This window comes from Ursus arctos, unplaced genomic scaffold, assembly GCF_023065955.2.
Source record: "Ursus arctos isolate Adak ecotype North America unplaced genomic scaffold, UrsArc2.0 scaffold_1, whole genome shotgun sequence".
Classification (NCBI taxonomy): domain Eukaryota; kingdom Metazoa; phylum Chordata; class Mammalia; order Carnivora; family Ursidae; genus Ursus; species Ursus arctos.
Genome location: NW_026622763.1, coordinates 16504826 through 16523566, shown reverse-complemented (window position 1 = coordinate 16523566; position 18741 = coordinate 16504826). Strand labels below are relative to the sequence as shown.

Sequence of the window (18741 nt, the reverse complement as noted above, 5' to 3'; positions counted from 1 at the left end):
TTTTGAGAATTTAAGTTTCCTTGGAAATTTCATAGTCTGAAACCTAGAGAGTTTCTACAAATCACAAAATAAAATTTTCAGGATTCTAATTCTGTTGCTAATTATAGTTAATTGTGGACTGAGCCATTCCTTGCCTGTGAACTAAGCTTGTCTATAAATGGCATATAGAGCCAATCAAATTGAGTTATATTTTCCCATTTTCCCACAGAAATACAATATGGACTACTTCTGACAGGTAGAACAAATAGTCTGTAGGTTGGGTTTTCAAGGTTCGGTATGAGCCACATTTCTATACTCACTCTTAGGTATTCATTATCCCTAGGAATTCTGTATCCCTGTTAAGGTTTCTTATGTGTGCTCTTCAACATGCTTCAAAAAGATAGATGTTGGCCGCCATTTTTTTTTTCTCTTACTATGATAATAGAAGTCAGTGGAATCGTTGTTGGGGATATTTTACTTTATCTAAATTAAAATATATCATTATGCTTCATCACTTAAGTAACATTATCTCTTTTCATTGTATGCCCAGACTCTTAATGACTTCAAACTGATCTTTAAAACTGGAAAAAATTGGCACATCCCTAATAGTTACCAGTCAAGTTACAGAATCAGTTTAACAAACAAAGGAATGTTGTCTCTCCCATTAGACAGCCTAATGGGAAAAATGAGAGGCCAAGAGAGGTGGTTGGCAACCCATTTTCTAGACAGTTACTTTAAATTTTGTTCATTTGAATAAAATAGACTTGCTATTTCGACAAAATAAAGCTAAATTTTGACCTTTTATTTTTACCTAGGAAAAATTCCATGTAGCATTTCCTTTCCAATTTTAAAGAGTAATAGATGGCCACTTACATATATTTTTGAAAATTAGGTCTTTGTTTCAGAATACAAGTTTAATTCTGAGATCTAATATTTTATTTATGTATATAAATTTATATACATATATGTATATATATAAATATTTATAGTTCCTCTCAGGAAATATACAGTATGATTTTGGAGGGTCATTGGCATGCATATAAAAATAAATGATGGGGAAGAAAGGGAGCCTTCCTTAATCTTATTTCTCCTTGTATAAGGCCTGTTGTATATAAAATTTTTTTAAAAATTTATTTTTTTTAACCTCATTCTATTTCCATAATAATTGAAGCTGTCAAACTGCTTTCCATCTCAAACCTACCTTATCCAGTCTGTTAAAAAATTTTGAAAAGTTTTGTGTAATACATGTACCTTCCATTCCAAATAAATACATACTAGTATTTTAATATTTATCATATTGAGATCTTATTTTAAGAAATAAAATATTACAAGGGGTATCTTAACTTCCTCAGACCTTTTCCTTTGTCTATTTGGTTTCCATCCTTTCTTTTCCCTCCTGAGGGGAGTTGCTGTCATAAATTTAGTGTATATCCAGCTTATATTTTAAACTCTATATGTATTTACAGAAACATATTTTTAAAGGATTTACATAAATGGAATCACTCAAGTTTTTTTGAAGTTAGCTTTTTTAAAAAATGAGTTTTGCTTTTGAGTGTCAGCTATTTGGAAATAGTTTAACTATGGTATGTCATTATGTGAGTATACAGTTTATTCTCGTTATTCACAGTAGATACTCTATATAAAGTTGCTATGGACGCCAAATTAGCGAATACTGAACCATTGCTCGTAGGGGGAAACAGGGTTAGGTTCTTTGAGCCTTAGGTTACAGCACTTGTCAGGAACATAGAACCTTGTTTTATTTGTGTTTCTGTTTAAAGACACACTATTTAATATATATCGTTGATTTATTAGCACTGATCCCACGGCCAGCAACAGCACTGTGACTCATGTCTGAGTGAACCTTATCTAAAACTGTATTTTCTCCGTGACACATATCACAGCCTTAAGCTTAGGAACAGTAGATAGCATTTTGGCACTACTATGGTTGGGGACCTATTTATTCATTCATTCATTCATTCATTCATTCATTCATTCATCCATCCATTCTTATTTATTTATTTATTTATTTATTTATTTATTTTTATATTTATTTATTTGATTTTAAGATCTTTTATTTATTTGAGAGGGAGAGAGACAGATTAAGTAAGAGCATAGGAGCAGAGGGGTAGGGAGAAGCAGACTCCCCACCAAGCAGGGAGCTCGATGATTCAGGGCTCTATCCCAGGATGCTAGGATCATGACCTGAACTGAAGGCAGATGCCCAACCTCCTGAGTCACCTGGGCGCCCTGGGGACCCTTTTAAATAGCAAAATCACCCACAAAATGTGGAAACTGTGGCACTAAATAAATCATGAAAAGGACACTTATATATACATACATACATATATATATATACACACACACACTTATATATATATACTTATATATATATACTTACATATATACTTATATATACTTATAGTATAAAAGCTGAAATGAGAAGACTGAACATTTCCTTGTTTGACCTCAACTACGAATGTGTCGGTCAACTCAGATTTTCAGAGCTCGGCTCGTGTGCATGTCTACAGATTTTTACCAGCTCATGGTATATGTGTGGTTTTACATTTTTGCTATTCTGATGGTTATGAAATGGTATATATCATCATTACTGTAATTTGATTTCTTCTGAAATCTCTGATTTCAGTGTCTTTAATTTTGAATTAGAGACCAGAATTTATGTTTGTAAAAAGTTTTTGTTTTTGGAAACTTTCTTAATTTTTTATTGTGATATTTAAGTTATTAATGATCTAATCTCTGTCATATGTCCACCTTTACTTACTTTTCAGTTTGCTAATCCAGACTTTACTCAACCTATCTCAGAAGTTGTAGATGAAGTAATTCAGAATTGCCCTATTGATGTCAGACGTCCTCTCTACAAGGTCAGTATTTACAGCAAAATTGTTCAGGGTCATACTTTTAAAAAACTTTATTTTTCTGTCCGTTGTTGAATATTAAATTAAAAACCCTCTCTTCAAAAGCCTATGATAGGATTTTAGTACTGTTTCTTATGTCTTTAAAATTTTTCTCTTTCTAAGTAAAAGTCATACTTACTTATTTATTTTTCTCCACTAATATAGAATATTGTCCTCTCTGGAGGTTCAACCATGTTCAGGGACTTTGGACGTCGCTTGCAAAGAGATTTGAAAAGAACTGTAGATGCCAGGCTGAAATTAAGTGAGGAATTGAGTGGTGGCAGATTGAAGGTTGGTTTTCTCAGTTATTGGTGGGAGGTTTGAGGGTGCCTTGATTATTGCAGTGGGGATGGGAAATGTCTGTCAACTTTTGCTTTTATTTAGGAAAATAAGAGGATTTTTATCAGGCTTTCTAATGGAAAGTAGTTAATCATATTGAGATCTTATTTTAAGAAAATATTACCGAAAGAGTACCTTACCTTCCTCAGACCTTTTCCTTTCTCTGTTTGGTTTCCATCCTTTCTTTTTCCTCCAGAGGGTAGCTGCTGTCATGAATTTAGTGTATATCCAGTTCATGTTTTTATCTGTGCATGTATTCACAAAAACATATATATATATATATATATATATTTTTTTTTTTAAAGATTTTATTTATTTATTCGACAGAGACAGAGACAGCCAGCGAGAGAGGGAACACAAGCAGGGGGAGTGGGAGAGGAAGAAGCAGGCTCATAGCAGAGGAGCCTGACGTGGGGCTCGATCCCATAACGCCGGGATCACGCCCTGAGCCTAAGGCAGACGCTTAACCGCTGTGCTACCCAGGCGCCCCCAAAAACATATATTTTTAAAGGATTTACATATATGGAATCATTCAAGAATGTCATGTCTATGATATTCTTGGTCATTTGATTCCTCTAGGATATTATCAACATTTCTGGAAGATATTCTTAGTCTGTGTGAGTGACATTTTTTTATACGTCTCTCACAGATAACATAGAGAATTCCTCGCATACTCTAGGGATAATATTCCGTAAGGATCCACACAATTTAAAATAGCAGTACAAGAAAGATGAGTTGAGAGGGAAGCTGATGTTGTGGGGTCAAGCCTGCTTGCACAGACTCACTGTAGCCTCCCCCATAGTAGCCTCATAGTGTGAAATCAAGTGTGGTTTAGCAGAAGTAACTTTTCTTTTACATGTCCTGGACTTCAGGTTTGCTGTCAGAATCAAAATTAATTTTAAATTCTCAGATATCTGCTTTCTATATTTATGAGACAGTTTTTCAGTAAATGTCATGTTTCATCCTTTTTCAGTGTAGAATATTGAGGCAAAACATTGATTTAGAGGATACATTTCTAAATAAAAACATTTTATTCAACTTGAAAAATTATCAAGAATTAGGGTTTCATCTGAGACTGCTAGTCATTCAAAATTACTTAAAAGTAAAATACAATCCTCTAGGGTTTGCCGCTTGTTTAGAAATCGCATGACAGCTGACTGTTTTCAGCCCCTAAATTTTGATTATCTTAAACTTATCCCTTGGAGTGCAGTAAAAAAATATGTTTAGGTAGTTGTTTCGTTTGTAATGGACTCATTATAGATACGTGAAATGAAACAAATGCTGTTTTTGAGTGTAGTAGTTTAGTAAAGTAAAAATTTAATATTTTTAGGCTTCTTGTGCATTTCAAATAAGAAATGAATTTTTTTTCCTGCAATGATATCAGCACTGTACTGACATTAATGATACAGGAGAGAGAAATCCAGTTTACTGGAGGACTCTGCCTCCCTTTTTTATTTTACTTGATATTTTTATGGATCTTCATAACATTTTTATATATCTGTATCTAAATCTGGCTTTGTTCCCTTTCAATCTGTATTTTTAATGGCAACTAAATAACTTTCTTAACAAAAATAAGCCATTTTTTATGACATGTAAATATTTTTAAACTTTTTCTTTTGAAATAATTTCGTACTTACAGAAAAGGTACAAAACCTAATAGAAGGAATTCCTATATATAGTTCAGCTAGATTCTCCAAATGTTAGCATTTTATATTTGCTTTATCGATATCTGTAAAGATATGTACATATACAAATATACACATATACCTATACATGCAAATATTTTTTTCTGAACTATTTGAGAATGAGTTGAAAATATAATATCCCATCACCCCTAAATACTTTAGTGCGTATGTCCCGAAACAGGACATTACAATTGTCAAAAATCACAAAATTAGCCTTGATACAATAAAAAAAATCTAGTTAATAGACCTGATTCAGGTTTCACCACTTCTGCCATTATTGTCCTTAAAAGGGGGAAAAAAACGTATTTTTTTCTGGTCTAGAATCCAATTTAGGACCACATGTTTGAATTAGTTTTTTTGTACCTTCGATCTGGAGTAAGTACTCAAGTCTTCTTTTCTCTTTCGTTCTTTCCTTTCTTTTCTTTCTTTCTTTCTTTTAAAGAGTTTATTCATTTTAGAGCGAGAGAGCAAGTGCTCTTGAATGGAGAGGGCTAGTGGGGGAGGGAGAGGGAGAAAGAATCTGAAGCAGACTCCATACTGAGCGCAGAGTCCCACAAAAGGCTCAATCCCACGACTGCAAGATCATGACCTTAGCTGAAAACCGGAGTTGGGCACTCAACTGACAGAACCACCCTGGTGCCCCTTTTTTGTCTTTCTTATTTAACCATAGTTAAATAAGTCAAAAACCGTGGTGTTTGAAGAATACAGGCCATTTATTTTACAGAATGTTTCTCAATTTGTGATTGGTATTTCCTCTTGGTCAGTTAGGTTCAGATTACGTACTTTTGTCAGTAATACCACAGGAATAATGTTGTTTCTTTTCTTAGTGCATTATATCACTAGACACATTGTATACTTTATCCCAGATGTTAATTTTGATCAGTTGGTTAAAGTTGTGTCTGCTGGGTTTCTAAACTAATAATAACTAAAAATAGTTATTATTTTTTCTTTATGTGTGATAAGAATCCTATGGGAAGGTATTTTCAGACTGTGCAGCTATCCTGTTTCTTATCAAACTTTCAGCCACTGGTTTTAACATCCATTTTTCTTTCCTAAAATAGTTACCACTGCATAGTAGTTGCCAACTGGTATTTTGCAAATTCCATCATTCCTTCTATGGTTTTTAGTTTCATTTTACTGTAAGAAGACAAGTTTTCCCTTCTTCACTCACTCATTCATTCATTCAGTCATACCTCTATAAAAACCTGATTTCTCATATTATTCTTCAGGCTGTATTATCATTGTGATGAAATATCAACGTATCATTAATACTATTAATATCTTTAATTTTGATGTTCAGATTTTCTCAGATTTGGCCATTGCGAGCCATTAAAGGTGGCTTTTTGTCCTTTTGATGTGGCCCTAGTATTCTTTAGGCTCTTTGCTACTCTTTGACACAGCAAAATAATTCAGGTTCATCTTGTACTTTCTGTTCTCCGGTATTAGAATCAGCCTTTTTTTCTTTTTTTTTCCCCTGAGACACCCTTGTTCCTTTTAGTGGAAAATGCTATTAAGGAACTGAATTTTGGACACTAGGTATATTCATTGTTATTGAAGGTCACTACCTCAGGCCTTCTTGGGAGTCAGAACTAGGATGTGTTTGTGTGCATGCACATACAAACTCATCTGCATCCAGTTTTATATTTATATAAATTAAAAACTCTTAATTCATAGTGATACTGTTAGTTCCAGAATACCAGAAGTTCATTGTAGCCTTCCACTTTTCCATATTTTTAATGCTCTTGTCTGACAGTGAGAAACTTGACTTATCTACATTTATGTTTTTGCTCAAACTGGAATACGTATTATAGTGGTTTCAGAACTGTTAATCCATACCAGTGAGAAATATAGTAACTGGAGTTCAAAAGAATTTTTTAGAAAGATTTATTTATTTGAGAAGGAGGCTGAGGGAGGGGCAGAGGGAGAGTCCTAAGCAGAGTCTACACTGAGCATGGAGGCCAAGGCGGGGCTAGATTTCTTGACCCTTAGATTATGACCTGAGCTGAAACCAAGAGTCAGAGGCTTAACCCACTGTGCCACTCAGGCCCCCCTCCTTAGTTTTTATCTTAAGAGGGCATAGTCATAAGTGTGTGGTTATTGTTTTGTTTTGTTTCAATAAAATTAGCTTAATTTGTTTCTCTGTTTTGCTTTATGTGCATCTTGCCTCTTCTAAAGTTTTATTTACATGTTTTTGAGTATGTGAAACATTACATTTGTGTATTTAAAGTTAAAATGATACAGAAATTATTTGAATTTACTGTTGAACTCCTCTTACTATGTCATTTTTAGCCAAAACCTATTGATGTACAAGTCATTACACACCACATGCAGCGATATGCAGTTTGGTTTGGAGGATCGATGCTGGCTTCCACGGTGAGATAAAGCTTACATTTAAAATTTGATTTTTTTTCAGATAGAAGAATTCGCCAGTCCTTATACAATATAGACTAACAAGGGAAATTTCTTTAAATTTATCTGCAATATATCTGTGTATTGCATGAGAAAGTTTTTAAAAATTGGATACGTATATATGTACATAGTATTTTAAGAAGTAGAAGTATTATTTGGATTTTATTTTTTGGTTATTAGACAGTTTTTCAGAGTGAACATTTAGAGTTTTTATTTTTTTTATTTTTTTATTTTTATTTTTTTTTTAAAGATTTTATTTATTTATTCGACAGAGGTAGAGACAGCCAGCGAGAGAGGGAACACAGCAGGGGGAGTGGGAGAGGAAGAAGCAGGCTCATAGCTGAAGAGCCTGATGTGGGGCTCGATCCCAGAACGCCGGGATCACACCCTGAGCCGAAGGCAGGCGCTTAACCGCTGTGCCACCCAGGCGCCCCTAGAGTTTTTAAATTCATCTGTAGGGAAAGTTCTTTTAATCTTGTGATGATATAGATATCAGAAGGTCATTGTTTTTTCTGTGCGAATATTTAAAAACAAAGATTACTGCATGGAAGTATGATGTTCAAAACTTAGTAAAGGGAATTATTCTAAGGGCCTGCTCCCCAAACCAAAACATCTTAAGAGCCTCTTTAAAAGATAATTTAACATCATTAGCCTGTTAAATATCAGTGCTTTAACCTGTAGTACGCAGAGTATTAAATAAAATGAAGAAGCTTTTATCTGAATTATTGAAAACTATACAGACTTGGATTTTTAAAACCATTTAAAAATAAGAGGTAAAAATTACTTTCTTAATTCTTAATTTTAGTTATCTTCCATTTGTGCCATATAACCTAATGAGTTGGTAAGTTTGCCCTTTAAAGAAGTTAACAGAGAGAGCCTCTGTCTGTACCAGACCTTGAGTGAGGAAAGCAAGTTAATCTAGAAGTTTTTGTATATGACCAAGAGGAGTTTTTATTTTATTTTAAAAATTTTATTTATTTTAGAGAGCAAGAAAGAGAGTGAGCAGTGGGGGTGGGGGAGCAGAGGGAGAGAGAAAATCTAAAGCAGACTCCTCGCAGGGCTGAGCAGGGACCCCAGCGCGGGCTTGATCCCATGACCCTGAGGTCATTGACCTGAACATAAAGAGTTGGACACATAACTGACTGGACCAGTGAGGTGCCCCTTATTTATATTTTAGATCAATGCTGCTTTTTTAGAGTATTGGTTTATTGTACAATGTGGGGAAGTCTCATCAGAATAGTCTGGGCTTTTGAGAATCAGTCTTCTAGTCCTCAGAATTTCAGAATCATGCTGAGGTAGGGGGATGTATGTTAGGACATGTGGTAAGTGCTACTTTTCATTTCTGATGAAGATTATAGCTGATTTTAAGTCACGGTTTGTAGAATTTTTAAGCTTTATTCAAATACCAAGATGGACTAATAATAAACATTTAAGATTTAACAAATCTATTTTAAAGCGTATTGAGAGGTGGTACATTTTTTACCTTTGTAAAAATACATGTCTTTATTTTCAGCCTGAGTTCTACCAAGTATGCCACACCAAAAAGGATTATGAAGAAATTGGACCTAGCATTTGTCGTCACAATCCAGTGTTTGGAGTCATGTCGTAAAATTGATTTCATAATTATTGGGGTTAGGGAGGTGGGGAAGAAATAATCTTTCTGATTACCTGTTTTGTCTGGATGGCTGGTTTTGAGGTTTTAAACCTGACTTGAAGTAAGAAGACCAAACAATTATACGGGAATATTTTAATAAGTATATCAACATGCGAATGTAGAGGAAAGCCAAAATGATTAAGTGTTTTTCTTTAGACTGAATATTTGAATCTTATGTGTAACGAAAAGAAGTGGGTTTCAGTTCTCTTTGTGCCCTGATATTTTGTATATTATTGAATTATCCAAGATTTGATGGGATTTATCGGTATGTAGATAGCTCTATAATGCTTGAGTTGTACACTTCTAAGTGTGCAATGTAAGAGCTTGTTTATATTTCATACTTTTTATACTTTGAGGAAAAAAGTCAAAGAAAAACTAGTATTTGAGGAAAAACAAGTGACCAAGTAAAGGATAAATTAAAAAAAAAAAAAGCCTCATGAGACTTGGCGTACGTACACACTCATGGGATTCCAGTTATTACAAATGGCTTCCACCGCCTTGTACCCCCCAGTGGTTTTCTTTGCAAGTGCTTTTGGAACTAAGAAGCTAGTATCTTGGATTAACTGATGCCCGCTAGTGCTTTCTGATTACTCAAATCCTGTTTCTTGCTTTAAAGGAAAAGTAAAGACAAGACTGTTGGACCAGTACTGCAGTTCTGTAGTGTCATTTCTTATTAAAAATAAATAATTTGATTACCAAAATTGGTATATTTAAAGCCTAACACCATTCTAATAAAGGCACAAATTTCTTTTTAATACTTGTTTCAAGCTCTTTAATCTCTTTATAAGTTAACTAATCTATTTTCTTCAGACCTCTGCAATAGTTCTTTAAAATCACAACAGTTAGCAAGCTGACTTTTTTATGTGCTCTAAACAAATAATTGTGAACTTTTAATATGTTGAGTGCTTTCATTTTGATAACTGGATCTCCATTTGATATTTTCATTTGTATAACTCATTTGCAGTCTGAAAATTTTTTTAGTGCCAGTCCCTGACATATCATGGAAAGTTAATTTTCTTTGCATTTTAAAATATCTGGATCATGAAGAAAAAGTGATGAAAATAAATTAAAACTGAATTACCTTTCCTAATGTTTTTTTTTTTTTAGAAGCAGTGTCATTCTATTTTGTGTTTATGTATTTTATATGATTTCTATTTCTACTGGAATAGTGGGATTCATTGAAATCTCTATAATGTGTGTGGTAGAAAATATCTTGTGAACTTGAAGTTTAATCAGTTATTTATAGAAAATAAAAATGAAGTTTTTTTAGGCTTTTTAGAACTTCAGCATTAATGCCAGTGAATATTTGAACTTCATTACCCATGAAAATGCACATAGAATTAGTATATTTCTGTCTAAAAGTTAAAGAACAATTAAAGGGTCTTTGTTGTTCGTATTTAATATCAAAATAGAATTGAGGAGTAAACTTTAGATTTTATTTAGAATGAAGCAGGATACTTAAAATTATATTAATCATTTCTGTGAAGCTTTGAGTATGGGAGTAAAGAACAAAGTGTACGTCCTCTGGTAGTTGTAGTATCAGAATCAAAGTTGTTTTTTGTTTTTTGTTTTTTCCTCAAAAATGTAGTTCATGAACATGTAAAAACAAAAACAAAAAACTGTTCAAACAGTACCAAAGAGTAGATAGTGAAAGTAGGTTTCTTTTTCACCCTAGCTTATTTTCTCATTACAGTTAGAAATGTCTTTGTGTCCTTGTAATTATCTGTGCATATTGAAAGAAGTATAGCTCCCTTACTTTAACATGAATTGGAGTTTGCTACATATACTGTTCTCCATTCTGCTTTTTCAAAGATCTTTTGATACAGAACTAAATGGACAAGCATTAAAGATTTCATTCTCCTGTTCCAATAAAGTATTATTAGCATTTCCTTAAATATGTCTTTTCCACCTAGTATTATTGAATAATAAATGAGTAAGCTCAAGAGACATGTTTACAGAGCCACCACAGATTACAATCTTATGAATACTTATATAAAGATGTTAACTGTTTGATATAAAAATGTGAAGGTCAAAAATTTTCCTTTAAACTTACACGTGTTTAGGGAAATAAGAAGGCTCAAACCTTTCCTGTATATTTCTTGATAGCCCTTTTCCTCTGCGTTTATAGGACTGAGCTATAATAGGGTAAAAACAGTGCTCTTATTTCTTTGCATCTTTCCTGTCACTGTGTATCATTTTGCAACTTACAGCACCTTTGGTTGTATATGTGTAGATGCTGGCCAAGATGAATTCAAATCTGTAACACTGATTCCATGTCAGGCTACATGAGCATGGTCCACTGGAAAAACACCAAACTGAGACCAGTGATTGAAATTTTTATTCTGGTTCTACAATTTGATAAAAATCCTTTAACTTTAATTTTTTGTTGTTTTTATTGTTAAAACATGGAAGATATATTTGTATAATCTTAGACAAATTCTTTGAACTTTCTGGACCTTAATTCAATTTACATAGGTGGTGGTATTATCTGGATTAACAATGCAGCTTTGATTTGTGAGAATTGATTCCTTTGTGATAGTAAAGGTGTTTTCTGATGTCTCCATTTTAATAGGCAGGGCTTTGATCAATTGGGAAATATTAACGGACAGAAATAAAGTAGATGATGGTTCTCTAACTTGCCTACTCTTCAGTAAGCCAGTTTTCACAACTTAATCTTTACCCTTTAGTAAATGGCATATACTGCAGTTGATCACCTTCTTCTGGTCTACCTTCCTTTTTGATAAAAGATACAGCAGTTACCTGTTCAGGTCCACCAATATAATTTTTTTTGTTTGCTTTCAAAGCTACTGTTCTGAACAAGTTGAAATAACTGTTCTTGCAGTTATTTGTAGAAATATCTTCAGAAATAATAATACGAAGTATTGGGATAATAGGCTATTATATTCTTTAATTTCTACAGAGAAGTCCTAGAGAATATATCTACAGAAATAGAAACTTTCTTCATTCAGATGACCGTAAGGGTGGTACCAGGTTACTTTGTAACATTGTTGATGAAATTATGTATAGGGTCAAAAAGGGTACTTGTGCTGTTGTAAAGAGTGTTGTTGTTCCTCTAAATACCAGACTAATCAGTCTGTAATAATGTCCAGTGTATTTCTGCTTTTCTTACCAGCTCAGCTTTGACTCCTGTGACCCTCTACTCCCTTATCTTGTTCATATCGCCATGCATGAGTACCTCCACTAGCCTTCTGCAGTTTCTGTAGCTGTTAGCACCTAGATTCCCAACTTAGGTTTATGTCATTAAATATATTACCTAAAGTACACGGAAACCAACATATGTACCAACTCTCAGAGTGAAACCTCTTAACTCTGCCCTGGAACTTATTTCAGTGTAATAGCATGTGGCCTATACACTTGGCCATGGGCAGAGTTGTCAGCGAGAAGTTATGGGGAACTTTCACAACAAATCCTAAAAATAAGTACTTTGTTTTTGTAATTAGGTCCATATCACATCTAAGCTGACCTTGAGAATTTTTAGATGCTGGAGGGTCTGGAGACTTGAGTAAAAAAGGTTTCTGCTACTCTCTGTTGATGACTCCTCAATACTCTTCATTCCTCTTCCGTAGTATTTGTTTATCAGCATACCAACACTTTCGTCATAATGTGCTTGGTCTTAATAGAATCTTAACAAAAATAAATTAATACCTGTGGTTGTCTCTGGTACTCTCACTGTCATAACCCAGTTTAATTGATGCACTTGAAACTTGGGAGTTGAATTAAATAACACCTATTTGATTTCAGAATTATATTAATCTTGCCCCAGTGAATGCCACAGCAGTAAAAAAGGGTACAAAAATAGAAATGAATGATTTAGCAAAACTGGCAACTGAAGCCAAAAACTGAGAAAACTAAAAATTAGAAGAAAATTATTCTTGTTATTTTGATTTAACGAATGATTGATCTTGTTTTTCAGCATTCCATCACTTTTAGTGACTTTTATACATAAGGTGCTAAATCAGAATGGTTTCACATTTATTCAAACACTACAGCTCACTTACACTACCCGTGTACTGCATCAGGTTTTGGGCCTCCAATCCCAGAGGCATTTCTTGCTATATACTGTGTTTCAGGCACTGTGTCTGATAATGAATAAAACTTCCTGTCCTGAGCTCAGAGGCTTGTGTAGTGGTAAACACAGAGATGAGTGGTATTTCAGAGATGTTTTAATAAGCCTAGGATATTTCTTGATGGTGGTCATGGTGGTTGTTTTGAGGGGAAAAAACTCAGCTAAGTACAGTAAAAGTTAAAATGTGTAGTTATGGTTTAAAATTAGTCTTTTATGTGTCCCTGACATTCTTACTTAATGAGAAATGTTACATCCAACAATAGTTGAAAGTAATTACATAGTAGGATCAGTCTTATTCATTTGCTATTTCTAGTGCCTTACGTATTACCTGGCACATGGTAGTGGTTCAGTAAATATGTTTGATAGATGAATGGATGAGTGAATAAAATCCATCTTTCATTTTGAAATTCAAACTTTGAATTACTTGTGTATACAGTTTTTGGTCCTTTAAAAAATACCCGTATTTATCAAGAAAGTAAAACTGTGAATTACTATACTCTTCTGTTCCTCTAGTTTTTATCTTAAATAAAACAGTGATATTCTATATAAAACAGTAGAAGATTATTAAGTGATCATAAATTTTCTGAAATGGGTCTTCAGTAGTTCTTTAACTTAGGTTCTGGTAATTTTTAAATCTTTGTAATATAGTAATATAAATGTGCACTCTAAATCTGAGCATAGTATAGTGCTAACTTTCATGCTTTGAAATGTTTGGTACCATTCAACATCAACAGTAGAAACCCTGCTAATTTCTAGCTTTGCTTTTGTTGATCAGCTTTGATTCTCTCTTATCCAAATCCCATTTTGAGATAATTAAGAGATGATGACTTAAATCAAAACTTTCTCTATTTTCTTTTCTTTTTTCTTTTCTTTCTTAGAGAGAGCATGATTAGGGGGAGGGGCAGAAGGAGAGGGAGAAACAGGTTCCCCACTGAGCAGGGAACCTGATGCAGGGCTCAGTCCCAGGATCCCGAGATCATGACCTGAGCTGAAGGCAGACGCTTAACCAACTGAGCCACCCAGGCGCCCCCAAATTTCCTCCATCTTCAATGAATGAGAATCATTGGTATGGTAGATTGTTCCTCTTTCTTGGAGGCTTATTAGAAAATTGATATTGGAATTGAGAGTATGTCCTTTCTCTTACTGGGAGTACACAGTATCTTTTGAAACAAGAATTGACTGTTCAGAGGGTTGTGCAATAAGAAAACATGAGACTTGTGTTTTGGTGCAGTAATGCTTAGTTGGGATCTCTTGTCCCTTTTTGAGATGACCAGAGTACCACACACGCAAACAGCTGATATCAGTAATGTGGAATTTTCAGAGTTTGGTCTAGTCCTAATCACATTTTACAGATGAGGGAACACACTGATATTGTAAGTGACTTGGCAAAGGCCATGTAAGTAGTTAGGGGCAGAATAGGACTTGTTGGTAATGATTCTTATAATGTTTTATTTGGTTTATTAAATATTTTTCTCAAAATTTACTTGGCAGTGACCCATTTAGTTGGGAGAGCTGATATTATTGTGCTAGATGCTGCTGATGAGAGGGAGGTATCAAATGACCTTAAATATTTCTACCAAATCATGCATGATGCACATAGCTGGCAGGCTGAAGTGCTGAGCTAGTAACAAGAGCGTGAAACTCAGCAAGTCTGTTGGAGGCTGAATTGGATGTTGTGAGGAAATGATTTCTTAAAAAAAAAGAAAGAAAAAAAGAGACCCTTCTGTGTACAGAACAACCATTGAAACATTGAACTGTCGTGATCTAGGCCAAGTAGTGTATTTGAGCTCTTGCACATTTTGGCCATGTCTCTTCAAATTAGCTAAATTTATGTCCCTCTTAGCAGATTTCCTACTGAAAGTTAAACTTGCCAGTGACATAACTGGATTTTTATGAATTAGAAAGTACCTGAACTGGTTTTAAAGACTGGGAAAGCATTTTTTTAGGCTACAGATAAAAGTGAACTTTGTCATAATGTTATGAAATACAATTCTTGGCATGTGGCAAGTGCTCAAATATTTGTTGAATAAAGTTCTGGAGTAAAAACCACATGTGAAAATGGTGTTTCTGGTCCTATCACTGTTTTGATATAGTAATTATGCATACTTACGATACAGGCAGGGTGATAATCTATTTTTAAAATAGATCACATGTTTGGGGCACCTGGGTGACTTGGTTGAGCGTCCGACTCTTGGTTTCGGCTTGGTTTATGATCTCGAGGTGGTGGGATTGAGCCCACATCAGGCTCCACACTGGGCAGAGGAGCCTGCATGGGATTCTTTCTCCCTCTCTGGGGGAAAAATATGTTTGGCATAAATTACAATTCTATTTACATATCCATTTATAGCTGTCTTTTAAAAATTCATCCCTTTCAAGATAGTCCATTGAAAAAGTGGTTCAACCCTTGTATGAATGTATGTTTTAATAAACTCAAGATAAGGGTCTGCTAACTCACATTCAGATTACATTTGAATTGTATGTCTGTGGATTGAGCTGCCTCTAACATATCTGTAAAGAAATAGGTTTATTTGATGTGAGCAGTACTAAATTTGTCTACCTATTTCTTTTTCTTCACCTTTATAAAATGGAAAGTTGCAACTTTATGGACATGATTCTTTAGGGCACTTGAAGCATGAACATTTTAAGTAACTTTTTTTTCCCCCAAGGAGAAGGAAGTGACTTCTTAAACTCCCAAGTAGAAGAATTTTCATTCAGGCATTAGCATTCTAGTAGTAGTCTTGAAATTGAAGGAACTACTTGTCTTTGACCTCTTTCACAAAGAAGACAATTTTTTCAGAGACATTTAGCAAGAGAAGAAAGGAGAGGCAGATGTGGCTTTTGAGTTTTGAATCTTTCAGTCCATCCACTAGATGTCTCTCTTTTCTCCCCTCATCTGTAAATGACTCTATTTCAATTAAATTTGCTGCTGTCAAAAGCAAGGTGGATCTGAGTTATGGAAATAACACATTTCATGTTCCCATTTAAAGTATGCCATTTTCAGCAACATACCCATGATTTCAGTAAAAACAAAGATGTTCCTTAGGCTGTGACAGTAATTCAGTGGAATTTATTTATTCAGCAGTATCAATTTGGAACCTTTGTATGCTAAACACTTTTCAAGGTGTGTGGGGATATAATAGGCAAAACAGACATGTTTTTGCCTCCTAGAACTTTAAAAGAATGTTCAAGCCACAGCAAAATACATTAAAACTTCAGTATGAGAACCATCATTTATATTTTCGTGTTAAGGAAAGCCAGAAAAGGTAAGGGATTGGTTAACATTTTAAGGTTTTTTTCATGCTTAAAAGTTCAGTTTTTAATAGTAATTCCTAGTGTTCTTCGTGTAGGTTTCTTTAAGGTTAGACTTTGTACATTTTCTCTTTAGTGATACGGATCATTGAAAAGATGCAAAGTTGGATTGCAGAGTCAACAAAGAAATGGAAGACAGATTTCCTTCCCTTACTCTTAAGGTACATGGAGATGATTATTGCCTTTAATTCATCATGCAGATATCAGGCAACCATCAACTTAATGTCCCACATTTTCCTATTAATAGTATAAATGAAGGTTCTTTTCTGGAAACAAAGTTCAAAAACAATTACTGTTTTGTGACATGTGATGTAGAACTCCATGAGTGGTTTGTTTTACATGTATTGAACTGAACCTTGGGTGATAGCGTGGATTGGTTTAGCCAGTTGCTCTTACTACTTTAGCATAGAACTAACCCTAGGCAACCTGGTCCTGAGCTACTTGAACTTTGGCATGGGAGAGGATTGTGGTTTTGGTTTTTGGTTTCAGAATATATTAACTCAGGATAGTCCCTCCTCTAGTCCATATCCTAATAATTTATTGGTTAGTGATTTCCCATAGAAAATCTATACTTTTTTTTCCCTAACTGGTGAACATCTTAACAATTGTAACAAAAACTGAGAATTTGTGGTGTTCTGAGACCCAATAATTATGTCCTCTGGGTTGTTCTGTTCTTGGCTAAATAATGCCCCATTTCCCAGAAGCTTTCCTGCTCAGGCCCCCTATGGTCTCAAAAGTGAACAACATAACAATAGCAGAAGGAAGGGAATAAAGGTTAAGAGGATGTGGGGCATTTTAGCCTAAGTAGTAAATAAAGTGAGGTTATACTTTATCAAACAAGCATTTTTCTCTTCTCTGTGCTATTATGTTCTTCTGGAGCATCCTCATAAACCTCAGAATGAACTCAGCACAAGCCAAAGCTAACTCTTAAAAGAATCTCCCCTACCCCTGTCCCAGGGCTATTTTGAATTTGGAGGGGATGGTGGTTGAGATTGAGATCAAAGCTCCCTGAAGTTAAATACAAATGTTTTGAAAAACGGAATAAATGTCCCATGTATTGTTTTGACATGTATAAGTATTTTAGGTAGTCTTGAGTTACTTTGCAATGAGGGAACTTTCAGATTACACCAGGCAGGAGACCCCTGGCTCTAAGACACAGCTGTGGTAATACACAAGTCATGTTGCTCCTTATCTCAAAAGGGGGCTCCACATGTTGAATGAAAACAAAGCAATCTTTTTTAGGGAGAGGCATTGCTGACATTTGTCATCACTGCTGCCTCTGAACGTGTGTCTTATGTGCCCTGAGATGAATGCCTGTTCTCCCAGACATGGCTGATCATCAAGACGTGGAAGAACGCTTGGTAAGGAATGTTCTTTAAGAATGGTTTTCATTTAGTAGTCTCAATGTTGACATGAACTCTGGCTCACAATTTGGTGCAAAGCAGAACTGCTTTATGAAATGGGAATTCTGGCATTCACTAAATCCTTTTAAGTTTACCCTAGAATTATTAAATGCATAGAAAGATTCTAGTGTCATTTCTTTAGGTCTTGTGAACAACAGCTTTTTGTACTCGTTTTCACCCACCAGGCCAATTTATAAACAACTTGAAGTATGTTAACATTTCATGATGAGAGGAAGTGGAAAGTGTTCCTATGACACAAAAGCCCTTTACTTAAGGGGTACTTTGGGGTTGAGAACAGTTCTCCCAACTCCAAATGATTTCATTATGTTCTCTATAATGGGTGTGATTGTTTAATGATGACATATTAGAACTGAGATGATTGAACAGACATTACTTGAACAAATAAAAACTTGACAGGCTATGCCTTTTTAAGCAATTATGTATGCCTCGGGCAGGATCAGATAGAAAAGGCTGATTACTGTCACCATTCATAAAAAAGAGCAAAATCTGAATGGCGCAGATTTGAAAGTATACTGTTCATGTAGCATAAGGCTAACCCATGTGCCTAGCTGCTTATTTCTTTTGCAAGTTCCCTTTGTCGGTGCAACTTTGCTGAATGGATTCCTGTTGAAATTCTGTTAAATGTTTCTTCCAGCTTAGGAAGAATGGCCTGCCTTCAGTTTTGCAAGTGGACAGTCTTTCTGTTATTAGAAGAGCTTCCTAGCCTGCCACTTGATGTCACCTAATCTTAGTTTTGCTTGGGCCTGATGTGCAGTCATTGATGAAGTTGAAATATTGCTATTTCTTGATAATCAGATTAAATCCAGAAAATAGTTTTGAGCACCCACCACATCGGGGACAACTGCTAGACCTTGGTGGGGACACAGTACTTTGTATTTGTAGTCTAGCTTGGAGACAGCTCTGAACATTACTAACCAAAATGCAGGGCGATGTGTGTTTTGAG

General features: G+C 34.7%; 1 protein-coding gene across 1 annotated transcript in view; it reads left to right on the top strand.

Moving 5' to 3' along the window:
- ACTR3 (actin related protein 3) overlaps positions 1-10873 on the top strand; it is a 62726-nt gene extending 51853 nt beyond the window's left edge. The window contains exons 9-12 of the mRNA XM_026510114.4: positions 2766-2858; positions 3057-3182; positions 7205-7288; positions 8838-10873. Coding sequence (XP_026365899.1) covers positions 2766-2858; positions 3057-3182; positions 7205-7288; positions 8838-8933 — 399 coding nt within the window. The 3' untranslated portion in view covers positions 8934-10873. The remainder of the gene's footprint in view (positions 1-2765; positions 2859-3056; positions 3183-7204; positions 7289-8837) is intronic.
- The last annotated feature ends 7868 nt before the right edge of the window (positions 10874-18741 follow it).